Genomic DNA, 20,458 nt, shown 5'->3' with positions numbered 1-20,458 from the left:
GCTGCTGGCACTAACAGTGACACTTCTTTGCATTGGAAAACATTTTTGATTATACTTTCTTTTCTAGTTGTTACATCTTCTTTCTTGTCCTGGTTTGTTAGAATACTATACTCAATGGAGTTAGTAAATTATATGTCATTCATTTATTCAACAGATATTTATTGAGCTCCCTGTAGGGTGCCAGGCCCTGTTATAGGTGCTGGGAATAGAGAAGTAAACAGGAAGGAATGTGTCCTTGATACATGGAGATGTAGAAAATAATGATCTGCTAGCAGTATGTATTTTATGTGATAAAGTTTGGTGATAAGGAAGATTTTTTTCTTACTAAAGTAATGTTTCAGCCAAGGCCTGAATGGCAAGAAGCAGCAGCTTTCTATAGAAGAGCTTTCCAAGCAATGAGAACTGCTAGTGCCAAAGTCCATGGTGTATTAAAGAACAGAATGGACCGGGCGTGGTGGCTCACGCCTGTAATCCTAGCGCTTTGGGAGGCCAAGGCAGGTAGAACATGAGGTCAGGAGATCGAGACCATCCTGGCCAACATGGTGAAACCCCTTCTCTACTAAAACACAAAAAACTAGCCGGTCATGGTGGCACACGCCTGTAGTCCCAGTTACTCAGGAGGCTAAGGCAGGGGAATCACTTGAACCTGGGATGCGGAGGTTGCAGTGAGCTGAGATCGCGCTACTGCACTCCAGCCTGGCGTCAGAGCAAGACTCCATCTCAAAAAAAAAAAAAAAAAAACAGAATGGTATAAGATGAAGGTTTAATGAGACTGTCCAAATACATAGGGCTTTGTGAGCCTGGATGGGGCGTTTGGATTTTGTGCTCCCTGGGAATCTTTTTGTTTTCTGACAGTCTCTAACCACATGGATATAACAATAGAAGGTATCTTGGAAATTGTACAAACATTAATACTTGTGGACCCTAGTAGGTCACTTTATGAACAAATAACATACACATGTGTGTGATAGAGTTGCATAGAAGTGGGGAGGAGACTGGATAATAAAATGAGGAACTTCATGAATGTTTAAAATAAATGGGCATAAAGTTTCTGTTCCCAGAAACTTTCTTTCTAAGCTGCCACTTTGTTCTTAAACCTAACAAAGTAAAAGTGTGTTTATGGGAAAGGGAAAGGATTTTCTTCCTTCTTGTGCTTGGAAAGTAAATTATTGTTTGGTAAATATAGATATTGGCAGAGGCTTACCCTTACTCAGTTGAAGTTATGCATAATTATCTTCCTGGCACTTTGAGTCTTGATACTTTTCTGGGAATTTTGCTTCAATATATTAGCTTTAAATGTATTTCATGTTTAAATGTGAAATTAATTGCTTTGTGTTTGCAGGTGAAGTAATTTCTTTAGTCTATCGTGAATCATTCAGTTAATATAAGAAAACAGTTTATTAATAGTAATAAACTTCCCCAGTTCCCCAAGGAAGTTGGAGTACCTCAAAAACAAATGAGACACAGTTCACTTCACGTCAGTCACAAACAGGTTATCCCCTGAGTGGCTTTTCCATAGAGATTTTAATTTACTAGTTATCTCTCCATTCATGCCATCCAGTTCATTTAGAACTATTAATACTTTAACCCCCCACCCTAATGATAGATGTTCAGGGATTGAAATCAATCTGAAAAGTAACCTGAATAAAACATGATTGAGGAAGATAATGTCTTAAACATAATATTATCTGGTAATACATTCCAAAGCCATGTGAAAACATTTTGTTAATTATGTGTCCTTTGGAAATTTTATTTTACAGTTCTGTTTTCAGGTGTAGCATAGTGGAAAGCAACTACTAGGTGCTTGATAGAGTCCTTTAAAAAATGAAATAGTGAAATCCACTAAAACAAACAATAGAAAGTTGATACTGTCTTCATCATGAGCCAGACCTGAGCATTTAGGGCAGGCACATTGAAATAATGTCTTTTTATGAGGCAAGGGCTTTGGTGTCAGTATACGCTTTAATTCTCTCTCTGCCACTTAGTTGCTATGTAACCTTGAACAAATTATTTAGCTTCTCTCTCTTCTACCCCCTTACTTTACCCAATTTTTAAACATTAGTGTGAAATATTGCATGTACTAGAAGGGATAGTGAATACTAAAATTAGCAGGTGTACAATCACAATGGGAATACCTGGAGGAAGAGCCTTCACAGCAGAGAGAATGTTAGGTACAAAAGTCCTGAGAGGTATGGGCTTAGGGTAGGTGTTTAGGGTACATCAGGTTAACCAATTATGACTAGAGTAATGTGAGCATGGGAAAGAGTTGTAGATGAGATCAGAGAAGTTAAGAGGACTAGACAGCCTAAGACATTGTGTGAAGACGTTGGCTTTTACTCTGAGTAAAATCGGGAGCCATTAGAGTGAACAGAGGAGTGACATGATCTGGTCTTTTAAAAGGATAACTCTTAGTGCTGTGTTGATAATAGACTGTAATAGTGAAAACAGAAGGACCGATACAGGGTTACAATATTGCTATACTTCAGGAAAGAGATAGTGATGACTTGGAAAGTGGTGGAGATAGTAAAACGTGATCTGAATCTGGATATAATGTGAAGATACAGCAGACAAAGTCTGTTGACAGATTATATTTGCTATTTGAGAGAGAGAGAGGATAACTACAAAGTTTTTGGCTTGAGTCCCTGAAGAGATCGATTTGTTATTCTTTTATTAGGATCGGCAAGACTGTGGGTAGTGTAGGTTTTTGGAGGAAGATCAGGAGTTTAGTTTGGGGCATGTTAAATTTGGTAAGTCTAGTAGACACCCCATTGAAACCTGTGGGTTTATACTTCGTTGAAGTGCATCCTTTAGAATTTCTTTTGGTGAGAGTCTCCTGGAGGCAGACTTACTCTTTCTGTATCTCAGACTGTCTTTTTCTTACCTATGCTTTCGAATGTACTTTAATGGGGTATACAATTCTGGTGGATAGTTATTTTCCTTTAGTGTTTTTGTTATTGCCAATGAGAAACTTGTCTTTGGTATAACATATATTCCTTTGTAAATCTCCTATTTTGTTTAACTCACGGCTTTTAAGTTTTTTTATTAATCACGATTTAGCTCTGCTGTGTCTAGGTCCGGAACTATCGTATGTATAAACACACACATACATATTTTATGTTTTTTTATTCTGTTTTGGGTAAATGTCCCAGAAAACTGTCTTCTAAGTCATGAAATCGTTAGAGTTCATCTTATCTGTTTCTATCTATCTATCTATCTATCTATCTATCTATCTATTTTGAGACAGGGTCTCACTCTGTCACCCAGGCTTGAGTGCTTTGGCATGATCTCAGCTCACTGCAGCCTCTGCCTCTTGGGCTCAAGCAGTCCTCCCACCTCAGCCTCCCAGGTAGCTGGGATTACAAGCAAGTGCCACCATGCCCAGCTTATTTTATTTTTTTTGCACCGTGTTGCCCAGGATGGTCTCAAACTCCTGGGCTCAAGTGATCTGCCTGCCTGTCCTCCCAAAGTGTTGGGATTACAGGCGTGAGCCACCGTGCTTGGCTGAAAGTTTACTTTCATTTGTGATATTTCTAATCCTTTGTATTTTTATACATGCCTGTTCTTATTTCAGCATGGCTTATTTTTCACGATTTCTTGCTCTTTATTTATTTTTTAAGGGACAGGGTCTGTGTCACCCATGTTGGAGTCCAGTGGTGCCATCATAACTCATTGTAGCCTTGCATTCCTGGGCTCAAGTGATCCTCCTGCCTTAGCCTCCTGAGTTGTTGAGATTACAGACATGAGCCACCATGCCCAGTTACTCAAGTTATCCTTCCTTTATTTATCACTTCAGTATCCTAAACATAGTAATTTAAGGTCTTTGTCAGACTGTTCCATAAAATTAGTTTATATGGAGTGAATCTATGTTCTAATTACTGATTTTTAAAAATTGTCTTTCTTAATATAAAATTTACTTCTGAATTTTGAATTTTGGCTTGCTGGCTATGATGGGAGCCTTTTGTTTTTTTTGTTGATCTCTTTCTAGGCTCTTTCTATCAGAGGAACTGGATTACATATTGGCATTTTGGGTCTCCGACCCCACAGTGAAATTGAGGATATCATGATCTAGGCACTGAGTTAGTAGTCAGCCTGATTAAGAGGTCCCCTGTGCCCATGGCTTTTCCTACTGCTACAGCCTCAGGCAGCTCTGGCAGTACACCTTTTTCAGATTCTTTTCAAGAGAGATGAGGCTGCTGAAATTCTTTGACTGCCACTACTGCTTCTAAATCTGTAACCCTGTGGGTCTCTGGTATCAGCACACCCACTACTTTGTATTTCTTTTCATTTTTGCACAGATGATTATCTTGTTTTTGAACTCAGCTGGTTTTGGGGTTTATATTTGTATATTTTTCATATTATTAATATTAACTTGCATTGTATGTTTAGGGAGATGTCCTGTCAAAATGCAGACTCATCTGTTGCATCTTTGTCTGTTCAATTGAAACTTTTAATAATTGCTTTTCTCACATTAACAGATGATTGTAGAAAATGACCATTAAGAATTTATTAGACATAAGAACAAACTCAATCCTCCCAACAACCTTCATTTTATAGAAGAGTAAAGTGAGAAAAAAAAAAAAGAAAAGAAAAACAGTACTCTAATACTTGACAGTATCTGTTTAACATTTCATTTGCTTAAATCAAGTTCTAAGCAAGGTTCACACACTGCATTTGGTTGTTATGTTTCTGAATTTCTTTTAATCTAGTGGTTGAGAGTTTCGATAGCTGGTTCTGGTGGCTGAGGACAGGAGTGTTGAAGAGGCAGGGGTGAGGTGATGGATTTTAAGACGTGCTAAAAGGAAACCTTTAGAATCACAGAGCCTGCTAGGAATAGGGAGATATAATTGTAACATTTATGGCTGAAATAATATTTTTTAGGTCCATGCCAAACTTTTAAAAATGCCTCCTTTATAGTAGTACTATTTATAGTAGTAGTATTTATATATTTTGTTCCATGTGAAACATATAGCCGAATCTGAGTTGCTATTTAGAATGTTTAGTCAGTAATTGAAGTTACCTATTTTACACCAAAGTAGAATAAAGAAAAAAAATCCTAAATGTGTTTCTAAGAGATCTAATTCTCACTATAAATTGGAAATCGGTTATCTTTCTGCAGCATTTCTTCATCAACTTAAAAAGGGTGTTTTTCCTTTAGACTTTATCTGTTCATTTTCATATATTAATTTCTGTTAAAACCAGATACTATCTTCCTAAGATAATTGTGGCCACCTGCCACTGAATTTGGCATTTCTAGGGCAATGTTATATAGTCTAGTAGGGCATACATTTAAAAATTTTCTAAAAATTAAATGTTCTTGAGCACTGTAAGATGACACTTAATGTAATAATCCAGAAGCTCACTGATGTAATGTTGAAATAGCCTCAAAATGTTTTATGCCTCATCGCAGGTAAATTGCTTTAATTCTCCAGAGGATCTAGTCAAAAATTTTATTTGTGGTAGGCCTCATTTTGAGAGAGATGACAATGATTACTAAAGTACAGTTTAAAATTTATTTTTTTGAATATATGTAATCCCTGTAAACATGGAACATAAATTATAGTAAACCATAAAGTTATATTCTCCTTTGTTGTAAGCCTTGAGTTGTAACATGAAATATCTGTGAGAGCATGATCAATCTTTCTTAGAACATTTTGAGTGTGGTTGCAAACCTACATATTAAAATTTATTTTGCACACAAGACACATGCTTTAAACACTGTAGTTGCAAGAAATGAAATGAAATTTTTAGATCTTAAAACCCATAGTAAAGAGGAAAGTAGGTGAAAAATATGTGAGACATTTTTTAGTTTCACCCCTACTTCTCAATATAAGAATATAAGAACATAAGAATATTTCCTAACAGTGTAAGTGTACATCAATAGTTTATACTTTTAACTTTGATACCTAATTCCGAATGTTTGATTATATATGCCTTTTAGGTGCCCAAATGTGGATCTGCAAAAGCTGCCAGTGCAGTGGCTATTGAGTGTTTTAGAGGAAATTAAATGCAGTGATCCTTCATCTAAACTCTGTGCTACAAGGCGCAGTGCTGGAATTCCTTTCTACATACAGGTACTTATCCGTGGGACCCTAGCTGTCTGTTTATATTTGTCTTTTGATCTCAGTATATCCTAACCTGTTTGACATGTGAGTATATTACATAAAGGACATTTCTGTCTTTTCAGCAACGTAGCATTTGTGACTTTGTTTTAATGTGGGGACGGTGTGTTCCTGTGACAAGATCTGTTCTTGGAACAAACCCTCTAAAAGGTCAATCTTGTAGTATAAACAGAGAGTGGTATAGATTTCTGTCTGTGTATTAAGCAGGCAGACATCAGCATGGTACATTCATTGCTCACTTCCAGGAAATGCAAATGTTGCCCCACCACCACACTTTATTTAAAAAAAAAAGTCTTCCTTTCGTCTCAAGACCTTCAATACTCTCTGTAGGCAACCACTGTTAACATTTTCTTTTCAATTATTCTGTGAAACATCCATCCGTACAATAATCATAATCATAATAGTAGCTGACATTTATTAGTGATTATTTCACATACATTACCTCATTAACTCCTTTCCTGTACCCTATCATCATCCACGTTTTCCAGATGAAGAAACGGGGGTATAGGCAAGTTAAGTGACTTGCCAAAGACCACAGAGACAGTAAGAACTGAGTTAAGACTTGAGCCCAGGCAGCCTCACTCCCGAACCTCTCTTCATATGAGAGTATGTGTGTGCAAGTCCGTTTGCCTTTTCAACATATATGAAAACATACTATATATACTGTTTGCTCTTTGATTTCACTTAATAGTATACCTTAAAGATTGCTACATATCAGCACATTTAGATATGGCTGTTAATAGGGGGAAAAAAATTTTTTTTATGAGACGTAGTCTCACTCTATCCCAGGCTGGAGTGCAGTGGCGTGATCTTGGCTCACTGTAACCTCCTCCTCCTGAGTTCAAGCAATTCTCCTGCCTCAGCCTCCCGAGTAGCTGAGATTGCAGGTACGTGCCACCATGCCCAGCTATTTTTTTGAATTTTTAGTGGAAACAGGGTTTCACTATGTTGGTCAGGATGGTCTCAATCTCTTGACTTCGTGATCTGCCCACCTTGGCATCCCAAAGTGCTGAGATTGTAGGTGTGAGCCACCGTGCCCAGCGGGAAAATATTTTATTTAGAAATTAAGACTTATTACCTTCATGAACCGAAAGAATAAAAACCAGTGTCTTCATAATACTAAAGCAGACCCCATCCTGAAAGGCCTTTGTTTAATATAGTAAGATTAAATCCAGTAATGCAGTGGTATAATAAAAGCACTGAAAATAAATGGAATGAAGTCTCTGGTTTTTTTTTCATGCCCTTACGTTTTTTTCCTTCTCTTTCTTACTCCTCTCTCGAATTCCTAAAGTCTCTTTAGGATTTTTTGGTGACAAGATCATTGAAGTTGTTCTGCTTTATAGATTTTGGTGACCTTCATAAATCAACTTTTATCTGATCTGACCCATTCTAGATCAGTGTAGCTCATTCTCCTTCCCATAATTCACTCTGACCTTGTGTTTTTACATGGCATTTATCTGTCTGTGATCAGATGTTAAGACAGCATCAAGGTCTCACTGCGTATTTGTGCAGTGTGCTTTTTCCAGCTCTGGTGCCCAGCTTGTACTAAGTACTGACCGTAGTGAGTAATCAGAAGGTGCACTCTCTTACCCTAGCCTTGGCAAGAATGCCATAACTTTACCCAGCTCTTTGGGAGAAAAAAGCCAGGGTTCCCCGAAGACATTTCAGTAATTGCGTGTAGCTTTTCACTTTATTTTAACTAAACGAAGTCTAAATTTAAAGAAATACCTGCTTAAAGAGAGTCTTTATTTCTCTTATTGTGACTTACTAATAAAGTTATATTCCTGTTTTGGTGGAAGTCTGTGTAGTGTTAGGTATGGAAAAGAACTGTCTATATAGTTTATGAGTTTACCTTTTGTGTAGACTTATTAAAAATTATGTTCAATATAGACATGAAGTATTTTTGAAGTCATTTAAAAAATGTTATCTGAGCATAAATAAACTATGAGAAATTTCTTCTAAACCAAACTATTTTTTTTGTGTCTTTATTTTCCTCTTCTGTAGATTTCAAATGCTTCAGAAGGAGCTGACTACCTTGAAACTTTTACTCTTGAGAGCCTGTAGCTATAAATATGAAAAGTAGATATGGAGGAAGGGAGTCTGAGAATGTGACTAAAGTGATTTTTTTAAACAGCTTTAATGAGATATAATTTACATACTATATATTTGCCCCTTTAAAGTGTACAATTCAGTGGTTTTTAGTATATTCACAGAGCTGTACAGCCATCATTTTGTGTTAAGAGTTTCAACCCATGAAACCTCTCATACTCATTAGCAGTCACTTCCCATTTCTCTCTGCCCCTGCCACTCCGCCCTAGGCAAGCACTAATCTACCTTCCAGCTCTATAGATTTGCCCATTCTGCACATTTCAAATATATGGAATCATACAATATGTGATCTTTCATGTCTGGCTTCTTTGACTTAGCATAATGTTTTCAGAGTTCATCCATGTTGTAATATCTGTTAGTACCTAATTCCTTTTCGTTGCCTCAAGTGGTTTAATACCCTATTTTTATGTTTATTGGATATTTGCAAAGTGTTAGATACAAAGTAAATAAGAAGCTACTGAAAAATTCAAATATAGGGCCTCTTTGGTGTTTGTAGTATTTCTTTTGGTTCCATGGAGTTTGAAATGCTTTGATTGGATTACTCCTCCAAGTAATGATTCTCTTCTGAAGAATTAACTAACTGCTTCATCTTCAGGGAGCCTTAACATTCTTAAAAGAAATTTAATCCAGAGATTTTTTGATTTTTAAGTAAAGAGAATTTTCTTGTGGTATAAATTTGTTACTAAAACTGATTTGTTTACTATATCAGAACTGCCATCTACTTAGGGTTCTTAAGGAGTTGTCAATAAGAGTCATTTTTTTTTAGCCTTTTAGAATTGTAAAATTTAATGAACAAACTGGAAGTGACCTTAGAGATGACATGATTTCACCTTCACCTAAATTTAGAGATGAAGAATCTGTAAGTTAAACTGTGATGCTAAACCACTTGCCGAGGGCCACATGGCTTAATTCACTTTCTTTGATAACCACGTTTTTATTAAGGGGATTTTGCATTTTGAGATTGATCCAGGGAAGCAGCAAAAAAGTGTATGAAAACAACGCTGTTTTTTTGCATTTTCCATAGGCACTGTTGGCATCTGAACCAAAGAAAGGCAAAATGGATTTGTTGAAAATAACAATGAAAGAGTTAATCTCTTTGGCTGGGCCTGCAGATGACTTACAGAGCACAGTCCCCCAGGTAATCATGGAAATACACAAACCCTGCAGTGGTTTTAAATTTTGCTTTATTTTTTAACAGAAGGTGTCGGCTGGCGATAAAGAACTCTTGAACATTGGACAGACATTACAAGCTTGTGTGAATAGTTTTTCTTTTTTTTGTCTTTAATGTCCACAAAATAAATCATTGCTTTAGTTGAATATATTAATGAAAACAAACAATTTATAAACTCTGGTGAAAACATCCAGCTTATATAAGATATTTTATAATATTATTGCATCTAAAAATTTAAAAATGTGTATGCTAGCACTTTAGAATTTCATGTGTGCTTCTTTGAGTCTGTGTACATTTTGAAAATTTTATTTAAATGTAGTATCTAAGTTTTGGGATGTTTATATTTTACTAACATTTAGCTCCTTTTAGCCACTGCCTATATGTATGACGTTAAAGCGCTCCTCATAGCTCCACTTCACTAGGGGGTAAATATTAACACCTATCAAGTACTGCTTGTACGATATAGTCTGGGCTTCCTCAAGTAATGCTTCATAGTAGGACACTCTTTTTGCTGTTTTTTTGAGACAGAGACTCGCTCTGTTGCCTAGGCTGGAGTGCAGTGGTACCATCTTGGCTCACTGTAAACTTGACCTCCTGGGCTTAAGCGATTCCCATGCCTCAGCCTCCCCAGTAGCTGGGATTACAGGCGTGGGTCACTACACCTGGCAAATTACCTGAGACCAGCCAGCCTGGCCAACAGGCTGGTTTCGGGACTCCCAAGCTCAGGAATCTGCCTGCCTTGGCTTTCCAAAGTGCTGGGATTACAGGTGTGAGCTACCGTGCCCAGCTTTATAGTAGGACACTCCTACCCAACTGTAAAGGGCCATGCTAGGTCAGGGAACAGATTGAGAGCTGAAGTTTACAATCAAGTACAATAAGTACATACGATTTTATTTCAGCGCCTGTGGGAGGTGTTAAAGGGAGCCGATGGGCCAGAATCCACATTCTTTTCCACAGTCATATGGAACATAGTCATATGGCCCATAGTGGCTAGTGCCCACAGACATGAAATGTCTTATTTCTTTAAAACATTGACTAAAATGTTGTTAATTAACTTTCAAAAATGATTATTTCAAGGTATTTTTTAGTGAAATGTGAAAAAATATAATTGATTCTGTTTTCCTAGACTATCACTTTTTAAAAGTTCATGTTGAGTGTCTTTTTTCTCAAATGCTGGGGACCAGAAATGTTTTGGATTTCAGATTTTTTTATTTTTTGTTTTTGCATATTTGCATTGTACTGAATGAGTCAACATCTCTAATCTGAAAATCTAAAATGCTCCAATGACTATTTCCTTAGAATGTCATGTTGTTGGTTGGTGCTCAAAAAGGTTTCAGATTTTGGAACATTTTGGATTTCAGATTTTTGGATTTGGGATGCTGAACCTGTGCTATTTTTATAAGAACATCTAAAAATAATGGGGCTTGGTTTTAACGAGTGCTGTATAATAATTGCCCTCCTCCAAGTTGATTAATGGCATTTTAGTGATCATTTTTATGAAATTGGTGAAATGTAAAAATTTTTGTCTCTGATCAATCTTCTAAGCTTTTTAGTTGATAATTTGCTTTCCTTCTCCCCTCCCATGGTTTTTTAAATTATTTTTATTATGTATCTGAAATATTTCAGCATACAGAGATATATAGTGAATAATAAACATCTTTGAAACCAATTCCAGTTTTAAGAAATTAAACATTACAGAGACTGTTAGTTATGCTGTGGATTCTTCCACATCTCATTCCCCTGTATTCTTCCTCAGCTGTTATCACAACCCAAATTAGTGATACTCATTCCCATTTTCGCCCTACTTTTATCTCCTTTTACATGAATGTTGTTATCCACACTTTTTATGCTTTGGTTTTGTCTAGCAACATTATATTTTAAGATTAGAAAGCTCCCATTCAGCACCTGTTCATTTTCATTTCTGAATAGTATTTTATCTTACTCTATTTCCTTTCATCCCTTCTTCTTTAAATGGACATTTTGGTTGTTTCCGGTTTTCTTCTATTACAAACAGTGCTAAAACAAACATTCTTGTGTGTCTCCTTACACATGTGAATGTTTCTCCGGGTTACATACCTAGCAGTAGGATTGCAGGGTTAAGGTACATACATTCAGTTCGATGCTGTTGTGTTTTCCCCAAAGTGGTTGAACTAATTCATATTCCTAATAGCAGAGTATAAGAATTTCCATTGCTTACCAACAGCTTTGTATTATCAGTTTTTGACTTTCTACTTAGTGTGAAATGGTATTTTCTAGTTTTATTTTGCATTTTTCTTATTACTAGTTAGCTTTAACATCTTTTCATGTATTTATTAGCCTTTTGGTTTACTTCTGAGAATTAACTGTTGAAAGACTTTGCTTACTTTAATATTGGTTATTTGTCCCTTCATTTTCTTTTTTTGTAGGAGTTGGATTTTTGTTGTTTCAAAAATATTTTCTTGACACTAATATCTTTTTGATTATTTGAATTACGCATATCTTCTCCCAATTTATGGTTTTTCTTTTTACTTTGCTTGTGGTCTCTATTAATATGTAGAATTTTAAAATTTTAATAAAATAGAATATGTCAGCTTTCTCCTCTATGAGTTGTACATTTAGATCATATTTCAGAAATTAAAGCCCAAGATCAGAAAGATATTTTTTTTTTTTGAGACGGAGTTTTCGCTCTTGTTACCCAGGCTGGAGTGCAATGGCGCAATCTCGGCTCACCGCAACCTCCACCTCCTGGGTTCAGGCAATTCTCCTGTCTCAGCCTCCTGAGTAGCTGGGATTACAGACACGCACCACCATGCCCAGCTAACTTTTTGTATTTTTAGTAGAGACGGGGTTTCACCATGTTGACCAGGATGGTCTCGATCTCCTGACCTTGTGATTCACCCGCCTCGGCCTCCCAAAGTGCTGGGATTACAGGCTTGAGCCACCACGCCCGGCAGAAAGATATTTTATAATTTTTTTCTTTTTTTTTTTTTTTTTTTTTGAGGCAGAGTCTTACTCTGTCTCTGTCTCCTAGGCTGGAGTGCAATGGCATGATCTCAGCTCATGGCACCTCTGCCTTCCAGGTTCAAGCAATTCTCCTGCCTCAGCCTCCTGAGTAGCTGGGATTACAGACTTCTATTATCATACTCACTAATTTTTGTATTTTTAGTAGAGTTGGGGTTTCGCCATGTTGGCCAGGCTAGTCTCAAACTCCTGACCTCAGGTGATCCCCTGGCCTTGACCCCCCAAAGTGCTGGGATTACAGGCGTAAGCCTCTGTGCTCAACCAAGAAAGATATTTTATATATATATTTAAAAGTTTTAATGTGTTTTTTTGGTCTAATTTTATGTAAATTAAACCATATTATTTTTATTATTGTTTTTCTTTTTACAGATGGATCTTGCTCTGTTACCCAGGCTGGAGTGTATACAAGTCTTTATATATTACCTGTAATTTGTCTTCGTTTATGTATAAAATAAAATAATTTAATGTTTGCCATTTGGATAATGAATACAGAAACATTTCTGATATAATACATCCTTTTCTTCTTGATTTATACTGCCTGTATTGTGTGTTTTCATAGATGGGTGGTTCTGTTTCTGTGCTGTCTTCTATTGGTCTATTAATCTATGCCTGGAGCAAAACCACTATTTTATTTTTCTTTTTATTTTTTTGAGATGGAGTCTTGCTCTGTTGTCCAGGCTGGAGTGCAGTGGCGTGATCTCGGTTCACTGCAACCTCCACCTCCTGGATTGAAGCTATTCTCCCACTTCATCCTCCAGAGTAGCAGGGATTACAGGCATGTGCCACGATGTCTGGCTAATTTTTGTATTTTTAGTAGAGGCTGGGTTTCACCATGTTGGCCAGGCTGGTCTTGAACTTCTGACCTCAAGTTATCTGCCTGCCTCAGCCTCCCAAAGTGCTGGGATTACAGGTGTGAGCCACCACACCTGGCCTAAAATCACTATTTTAATTATTGTGTCTTTATAAAAAGTTATAATATCTGGCAAGGTATTCTCTTTTTTTGATTTCCCTTCAGAATGACCTTGGCTGTGTTTGTCCCACTGCTCTTCCATAAAAAGATTAGAATTAGTTTGTTAAACTCAATAAAAAGCCCTTTGGATTTTTGTTTGGAATTTAAATGTATTGATTTATTTGGGAAAAATTATCTTTTTAAATATTGAATCTTTAATGAGCATGGCTCATTTCGCCATTTATTCAGATCATTTAATGTCATTTATTATTTTTTAAAACAATTCCCACAAGTCTTTTTTTTTTTTTTTTTGGAGCTAGTTTCACTCTCATTGTCCAGACTGGAGTGCAATGGCATGATCTTGGCTCACTGCAACCTCTGTCTCCTGGGTTCAAGCAGTCCTTCTGCCTCAGCCTCCTGAGTAGCTGAGATTACAGGCATGCACTACCGTACCAGGCTAAGTTTTTTATTTTTAGTAAAAACGGGGTTTTACCATGTTGGCCAGGCTGGTTTTGAACTCTTGACCTCAGTGATCTGCCTGCCTCAGACTCCCAAAGTGCTGGGATTACAGGTGTGAGCCACCGTGCCCTACCCATAAAAGTCTTACAGATTATTTTTGAGATTTATTTCTAATATCTTATTGTTTTGCAATTATGAATGGTATTTTTAAAAAATTATGTTATCTGTTGCTGTTGCAGAAGAATGCAGTTAATTTTTGGGTTATTATTTTGCCTGTATTCAGCAACCTACCAGAATTTTGCTGTAATACAGCAAATGTCTTATCTATAAATTCTTTTGGATTTTCTTTTAGGGATAATCATATTTTTGACAAACAATGCTAAGTTTGTTTTAATTTTCTAATTTTTAGTCTTTTATTATTGTACTTTGCTCCTGGAACCAATAGTGCAGTTTGGTATAGAAGAGAGATAGCAGGCATTTTTATATTGTTTCTGATACTTGCTGCAGTTTTTAATCTACCCATTATCTTATTAAGGAAATTGGATTTTATTGAATATTTTTTGCATCTTTTGGGATAAATATCTTCTAGAATTTGCAAATGTCATGACTTGTATCGATATTTCAATTTAATATTATTTTTTACATCTGTAGTTTTTTCTTTTTCATGCTGTCCCTGTCCTGTTTTTTTAAATGTACATCTTTTGATGGAATTATAGTACACATACAGACAAGTGTACAAATCATGTGTACCTCAGTACAGTTTCACAAAGTGAACATACTTTTGCAGCCATCAAGAAATAGAACATTTGTAGCACCTGCAAGCCCACTCTTGCTCTCTTCCAGTCCATACTGTTCTCTCCAAGAGTAGCCACTAGCCTAACTTCCAACACTCTAGTTTTAGTTTTATCTGTTTTTTGAGTTTTACCTAAATGAGATGATACATTATTATTATTACATTTATTTTAGATACAAGCTCTTGTTTTGTCACTCAGGCTGGAGTGGAGTGGTGCAATCATGGCTCACTGTAGCTTCAAACTCCTGGGTGCAAGTAATGGTGTTGCCTCAGCTTCCTGAGTGATTGGGACTACAGGTGTGTGCCACTGTGCCCAGCCAGTTTTTTTATTCTTATTTTTTGTAGAGATAGAGTTCTTGCTTTGTTGCCCAGACTGGTGAAACAATGGTTTAAAAACATTATAAACCATACTTTTGACATGATTTTTTTTTTGTCAACATTATGTTGCTGATCTTCATCCATGTTGTAATCTATTGATTCTTAGTACTGTGTAATCGTATATAATTTATTTATCTTTTCCACTGTTTATGAACATTTGGATAGTTTTCAATTTGGGGTATTAAAAATAGCATTTTTAAGAACATTCTTGTACATGCTGAATGATAAACACATGTACATTTCCATTTAGTATATGCTTAGGAGCAGTTAATGGGTATATATATGTTAACTTCAGTGGATGCTGTCATTTTCCCTCACCTTGTTTTGATAGGCTATACTAGACTTAGAAATTTGGGAGTCTTCTCGTCACAGCTTAAGATTAGGATTATCTATTATTTTTTATTTGGTTTAATATTATTTTAAATGTATTCTTTGATTTATTTGTAATCCCATCCACTTCGGCATTCATAATATTATGTATTTGTGCCTTTTTCTCTCCTCTCTTCTTGGTTAGTCTTGTCAGAGGTTTATTTCTGTTTCAGAGAATCAGCTTTTGGGTTTCTTAATGCACTTAGCTGTAAATATTTTGTTTTGAGGTTGTGCTATTGGATATGTTTAGATTTAGATTTGCCACAGTTTTCAACCCACAATTAATTTTGAACTTCTTGTTTTAGGTTCATGCTTTAAATATCCTTAGAGCGTTGTTCAGAGATACACGCCTGGGAGAAAATATTATTCCTTATGTAGCTGATGGAGCTAAGGCTGCAATTCTGGGTTTTACATCACCGGTCTGGGCAGTAAGTGCTGTTGCTATTTATTTTCATTGATTTAATTATGTGTCTGAGTAAGTTTTAATAAGCTAATCTTTCACTGGATGATAAAAAATATTTCCTGCACTTTACCATGAAGTTTTCTAAGGGAGGAATCTTTGGATCAAGCTACATTTTTGATTATTGATATTTCATGGTTCCATTTTCACTCATTTGTTGGCTTATTAGCCATCATTCTTTGTTTTCTTATTTTAGTGATTGCTTTAGGGTTTACAGTAGGCATCTTTAACTTATCACAGTCTCCCAAGTGATATTACACCATGTCACTTAAAGTATAAGAACTTAATTATAGTGCACTTCTGTTTCTCTCCTTCCATTCTATGTACTGTTATTGTCACACATTTTACTTTTATGTGTGTTGTAAACCCATACTACGTTGTTATTATTTTTCTTTAAACAGCCAGTTGTCTTTTTAATTTGCCACTTTAGCCATTTTTAAGTATTCACAGTGCAGTGGCATTATGTGCATTTACAACAATGTTTATCCACGCTGTGCATTTCTGGAACATTTTCATCATCCCGAGCAGAGGCGCTCTACTCATTAAACACTGATTCCCATCTCTCATCTCCCTCATCCCCAGTAACCTCTATTCTGCTTTCTGTCTCTGTGGATTTGCCTGGTCTCGTACCTCATATAAATGGAATCGTACAATATTTGTCCTTTTGTTATTGGCTTCTTTTATGTAGTATATGAAAGGTTTATTCATATTGTGGTGTGTGTCTATGTATTGATTTATCACTACACACACACACACACTCACACACAGACACACACCCTGCATTTTCTTTTTTTAATTTTTATTTTACTTTAAGTTCTGGAATACATGTGCAGAATGTGCAGGTTTGTTACATAGATAAATGCATGCCGTGGTGGTTTGCTACACCTGTCAACCTGTCATCTAGGTTTTTTGTTTGTTTGTTTGTTTGTTTGTTTTGAGACGGAGTTTCACTCTTGTTACCCAGGCTGGAGTGCAATGGTGCGATCTCGGCTCACCGCAACCTCTGCCTCCTGGGTTCAGGCAATTCTCCTGCCTCAGCCTCCTGAGTAGCTGGGATTACAGGCACGCACCACCATGCCCAGCTACTTTTTTGTATTTTTAGTAGAGACGGGGTTTCACCATGTTGACCAGGATGGTCTCGATCTCTTGACCTCGTGATCCACCCACCTCGGCCTCCCAAAGTGCTTGAGCCACCGCGCCCAGCCCCCCCCCCCCTTTTTTTTTTAATTGAAACAGAGTCTTGCTCTGTCACCCAGGCTGGAGTGCAGTGGTGTCATCACAGCTCACTGCAACCTCCGTCTCCCAGGTTCAAGTGATTCTGTTGCCCCAGCCTCCTGGGTAGCTGAGACTACAGGTCCACGCCACCATGCCCAGCTAATTTTTGTATGTTTAGTAGAGATGGGGTTTCACTATGTTAGCTAGGCTGGTCTTGAACTCCTGACTTTGTGATCCGCCTGCCTTGGCCTCCCAAAGTTTTGGGATTACAGGTGTCAGACATCGCGCCCGACCTGTCATCTAGATTTTAAGTCCCGCATGCATTAGCTGTTTGTCCTGATGTTCTCCCTCCCTTCCCACCTCCAACAGGCCCTAGTGTGTGTTGTTCCCTTCCCTGTATTTATGTGTTTTCATTGTTCAACTCCCACTTATGAGTGAGAAATCAAACACATGCGGTGTTTGATTTTCTGTTCCTGTATTAGTTTGCTGAGGATGATGGTTTCCAGCCTCAACTGTGTCCCTGCAAAGGACATGATCTCATTCCTTTTTATGGTTATATAGTATTCCATGACATATACATACCACATTTTCTTTATCCAGTCTATCATTAATGGGCATTTGGTTTGGTTCCATGTCTTTGCTACTGTAAATAGTGCTGCAATACATATACGTTGCATATATCTTCATAGTCGAATGATTTATATTCCTTTGGATATATATCCAGTAATGGCATTGTTGGGACAAATGCTATTTCTGGTTCTAGGTTCTTGAGGAATCACCACACCATCTTCCACAATGGTTGAACTAGTTTACATTCTCACGAACAGTGTAAAAGCATTCTTATTTCTCCACAGCCTTACCAGCATATGTTGTTTCTTGACTTTTTAATAATCATCATTTTGACTGGCATGAGATAGTATCTCATTGTGGTTTTGGTTGCATTTCTCTAATGATCGGTAATGTTGAGCTACCACATTTTCTTTATCCAAATTCATTCATTGATTGACATTCCAGTTTTTTTTTTTTTCCCCACTTTTTGGCTGTTATGAATAATGCTGCAGTGAATATTGGTGTATAAATTATCTAAGTCATTTTAGTTATTTTGGCTATATCATGGTAATTCCACGTTTAACTTTTTGAGGAATGAACAAACTTCTTCCCCAGCACTAACACCATTTTATACTCCCATCAGCCATGCACAAGTTCCAATATCTTTACATCTTTACCAAAACTTATCATTTATTTTTTTATAATAGCCATCTTAATGGGTGTGAAGTGGTATCTCATTCCGATTTTGATTTGCATTTCCCTAATGATTAATGAAACGAAACAACTCTGAGTATCTAAATGTGTCTGTATTTTGGAATGTATGGACTCTGGTATTAGTGTTTTGAGTTAGTGCTGCAAATAAGCTCTATCAAAAGTTGAAAAAACAGATGCACAGCATCGAAATGGAAGGGGTTAAATACTGAGTCACGTTTTCTTTTGTAATATAGTCACTGTCCAGAAGTGTTTTGATTCAAAACTTTAAAGATAGTAGGCAATACCCAGTACAATTGTTGGATTTAAGAAAGTAATTTTTCATGTGTTTTCTTATGATTTCTGGGAGAAACATTATAGTTTGTTTTCCTATGTCATTGTGTCTTCTGGACTAAGGAGAATAACCTCTGGTTTATAGATGCTTGAAAATGTGGCTTAAAGTACAAAGCCTGGCAAAGGAAAGGGGAGAAGAAGCTAGATCTTAATACATAACCTGCAGAGTGGAGTATTTACTAGAAAGTCAGGCTTTCCAGTTAGTAAGCTGCACAAACCATTTCTTACCTGTATGATAAGCCTCTAATTCAAAGAAAGTATTTTGCAGTGGAAGCCAAAGGCACAGACTCCCATTGTGAAGAGGAATTCTTTGAGGTTGCCAACTCTTGCCTAGAAAAGCGTGCGTCTTCCTGTAAGAGATACACACTTGTGGAATTCTGTCTAAGAGCATTGCATAACTACTCTTAAGGAAACAGTTTACCTTTTGCACTTAAAAGAAATGGAGCAATGCCTTTATACTGTCAGTAGAGTCAGAGAGGTAGGAATGTGGCTTGACCATCAAGAATACTGGAAATCATTAAAGTGATTGCCAGAAATATCAATATTGCTTTCTTCAAGCTATCAGTTCCAAATGAACCAAGAAACATTTTCAGTTAAAGAACTTTCAGAGAGTGAAGCCTGGTGATTTATCCAACTTTTCAGTATAATTGAAACTATCAGAAATCAGTGATTCATTTTTTTTTGAAAAGATTATTTTTTGAGACTCTCAACAGTAATACATGTGCACTGCAGCAATTTTGAAAACAAAGAAAAGCATAATAGGAACAGTAAAAGTCACCTGTTAAATTACCATACAGATTTGAGCATTCTGATTCATTTTCTTTCTCTCTTTTATGTGTGGACTTTACATGTGCATAGTACATGTACGCACACACATCCACAAAAGGCTGCATAAATATATATATAAAGTGCTTTTATTTTCTTTGTAATTTCATAATTCTAATAATTTTATTTCTTGGGATCTTTGTTTTTAACAGTGTTTATGAATGAATCATTTCTATTCAGTTTGCTTTACTAGAGGAAATAAATATCATAGCTATAATGATCAATACTGTTACTTAATATTATTAAGGGTTCTCTTCCGTATAAAAGTCTAAACTAAGATAAAAATTGTCAACCTACTTAATGTGTGTGAAGAAGTATTCACTTACAAAGACAATTCACAAAAGCATTCTCTGTTGAAGTGATTGTAAGTGATTTTTCCTTAGTGCATGTGAAATGCGGTTTGATTTGCAGAAGTTTGATTTGTATACGTCGTCTCAGGAATATATCTGTGCCTAAAGCTGGCTGCAGCTGTACTTTTTGACTTAATTGTTTTTCCTGATAATTAGGAAAAACATATATGTAAAATGAACTTAATTTTAATTTGTGGTAAAGAAACATGTTTCAGAAGGCATTCATGTGTATATTTAATATGTTTTTACAGATTCCTCAGTCTTTTGTATTGAAACCATGCAGCTTTCTCAAACTTTGCTACCTAGTAAACATTTTTAAAATACAGAGAAAATAAGTAAATATTTTAGGCATTAGACATACCTACTTACTGTATTGTAGATGTTATATTAAACACTAGAAATGTAAGGATAGATAACACATAATAATGGCTATCTTATTGAGTATTTCTCATGTACCTGGCATAATTTATTGATTGATTATCTTAGTAGGTTCTATTAACTTGGTAAGTTCTGATACAATCCTTATTTTACAGATGAAGAAAACAAGCCTCAGAGAGATGAAATAACTTTGCCTAAGGTCACAGAACTATTATCTGTCTGACTCCACAATCTGTGCTGTTGTAGAGGAGAGGTTTCAGTATTTTAGGAATACAAAGAAAGTATATTTT

The 20,458-nt window shown here is 36.3% G+C and overlaps 1 protein-coding gene across 7 annotated transcripts in view; it reads left to right on the top strand.

Moving 5' to 3' along the window:
• THADA (THADA armadillo repeat containing) overlaps positions 1-20,458 on the top strand; it is a 368,932-nt gene that overhangs the window by 72,670 nt on the left and 275,804 nt on the right. For all 7 annotated transcript variants that reach the window (XM_074396552.1, XM_074396550.1, XM_074396539.1 and 4 more), the window contains 3 exons: positions 5,939-6,071; positions 9,253-9,366; positions 15,653-15,775. In XM_074396552.1, the coding sequence (XP_074252653.1) occupies positions 5,939-6,071; positions 9,253-9,366; positions 15,653-15,775 (370 nt within the window). The remainder of the gene's footprint in view (positions 1-5,938; positions 6,072-9,252; positions 9,367-15,652; positions 15,776-20,458) is intronic.

The sequence above is a fragment of the Saimiri boliviensis genome, chromosome 1 (assembly GCF_048565385.1).
Source record: "Saimiri boliviensis isolate mSaiBol1 chromosome 1, mSaiBol1.pri, whole genome shotgun sequence".
Lineage (NCBI taxonomy): Eukaryota > Metazoa > Chordata > Mammalia > Primates > Cebidae > Saimiri > Saimiri boliviensis.
This window is presented reverse-complemented; position numbering and strand designations above follow the sequence as displayed.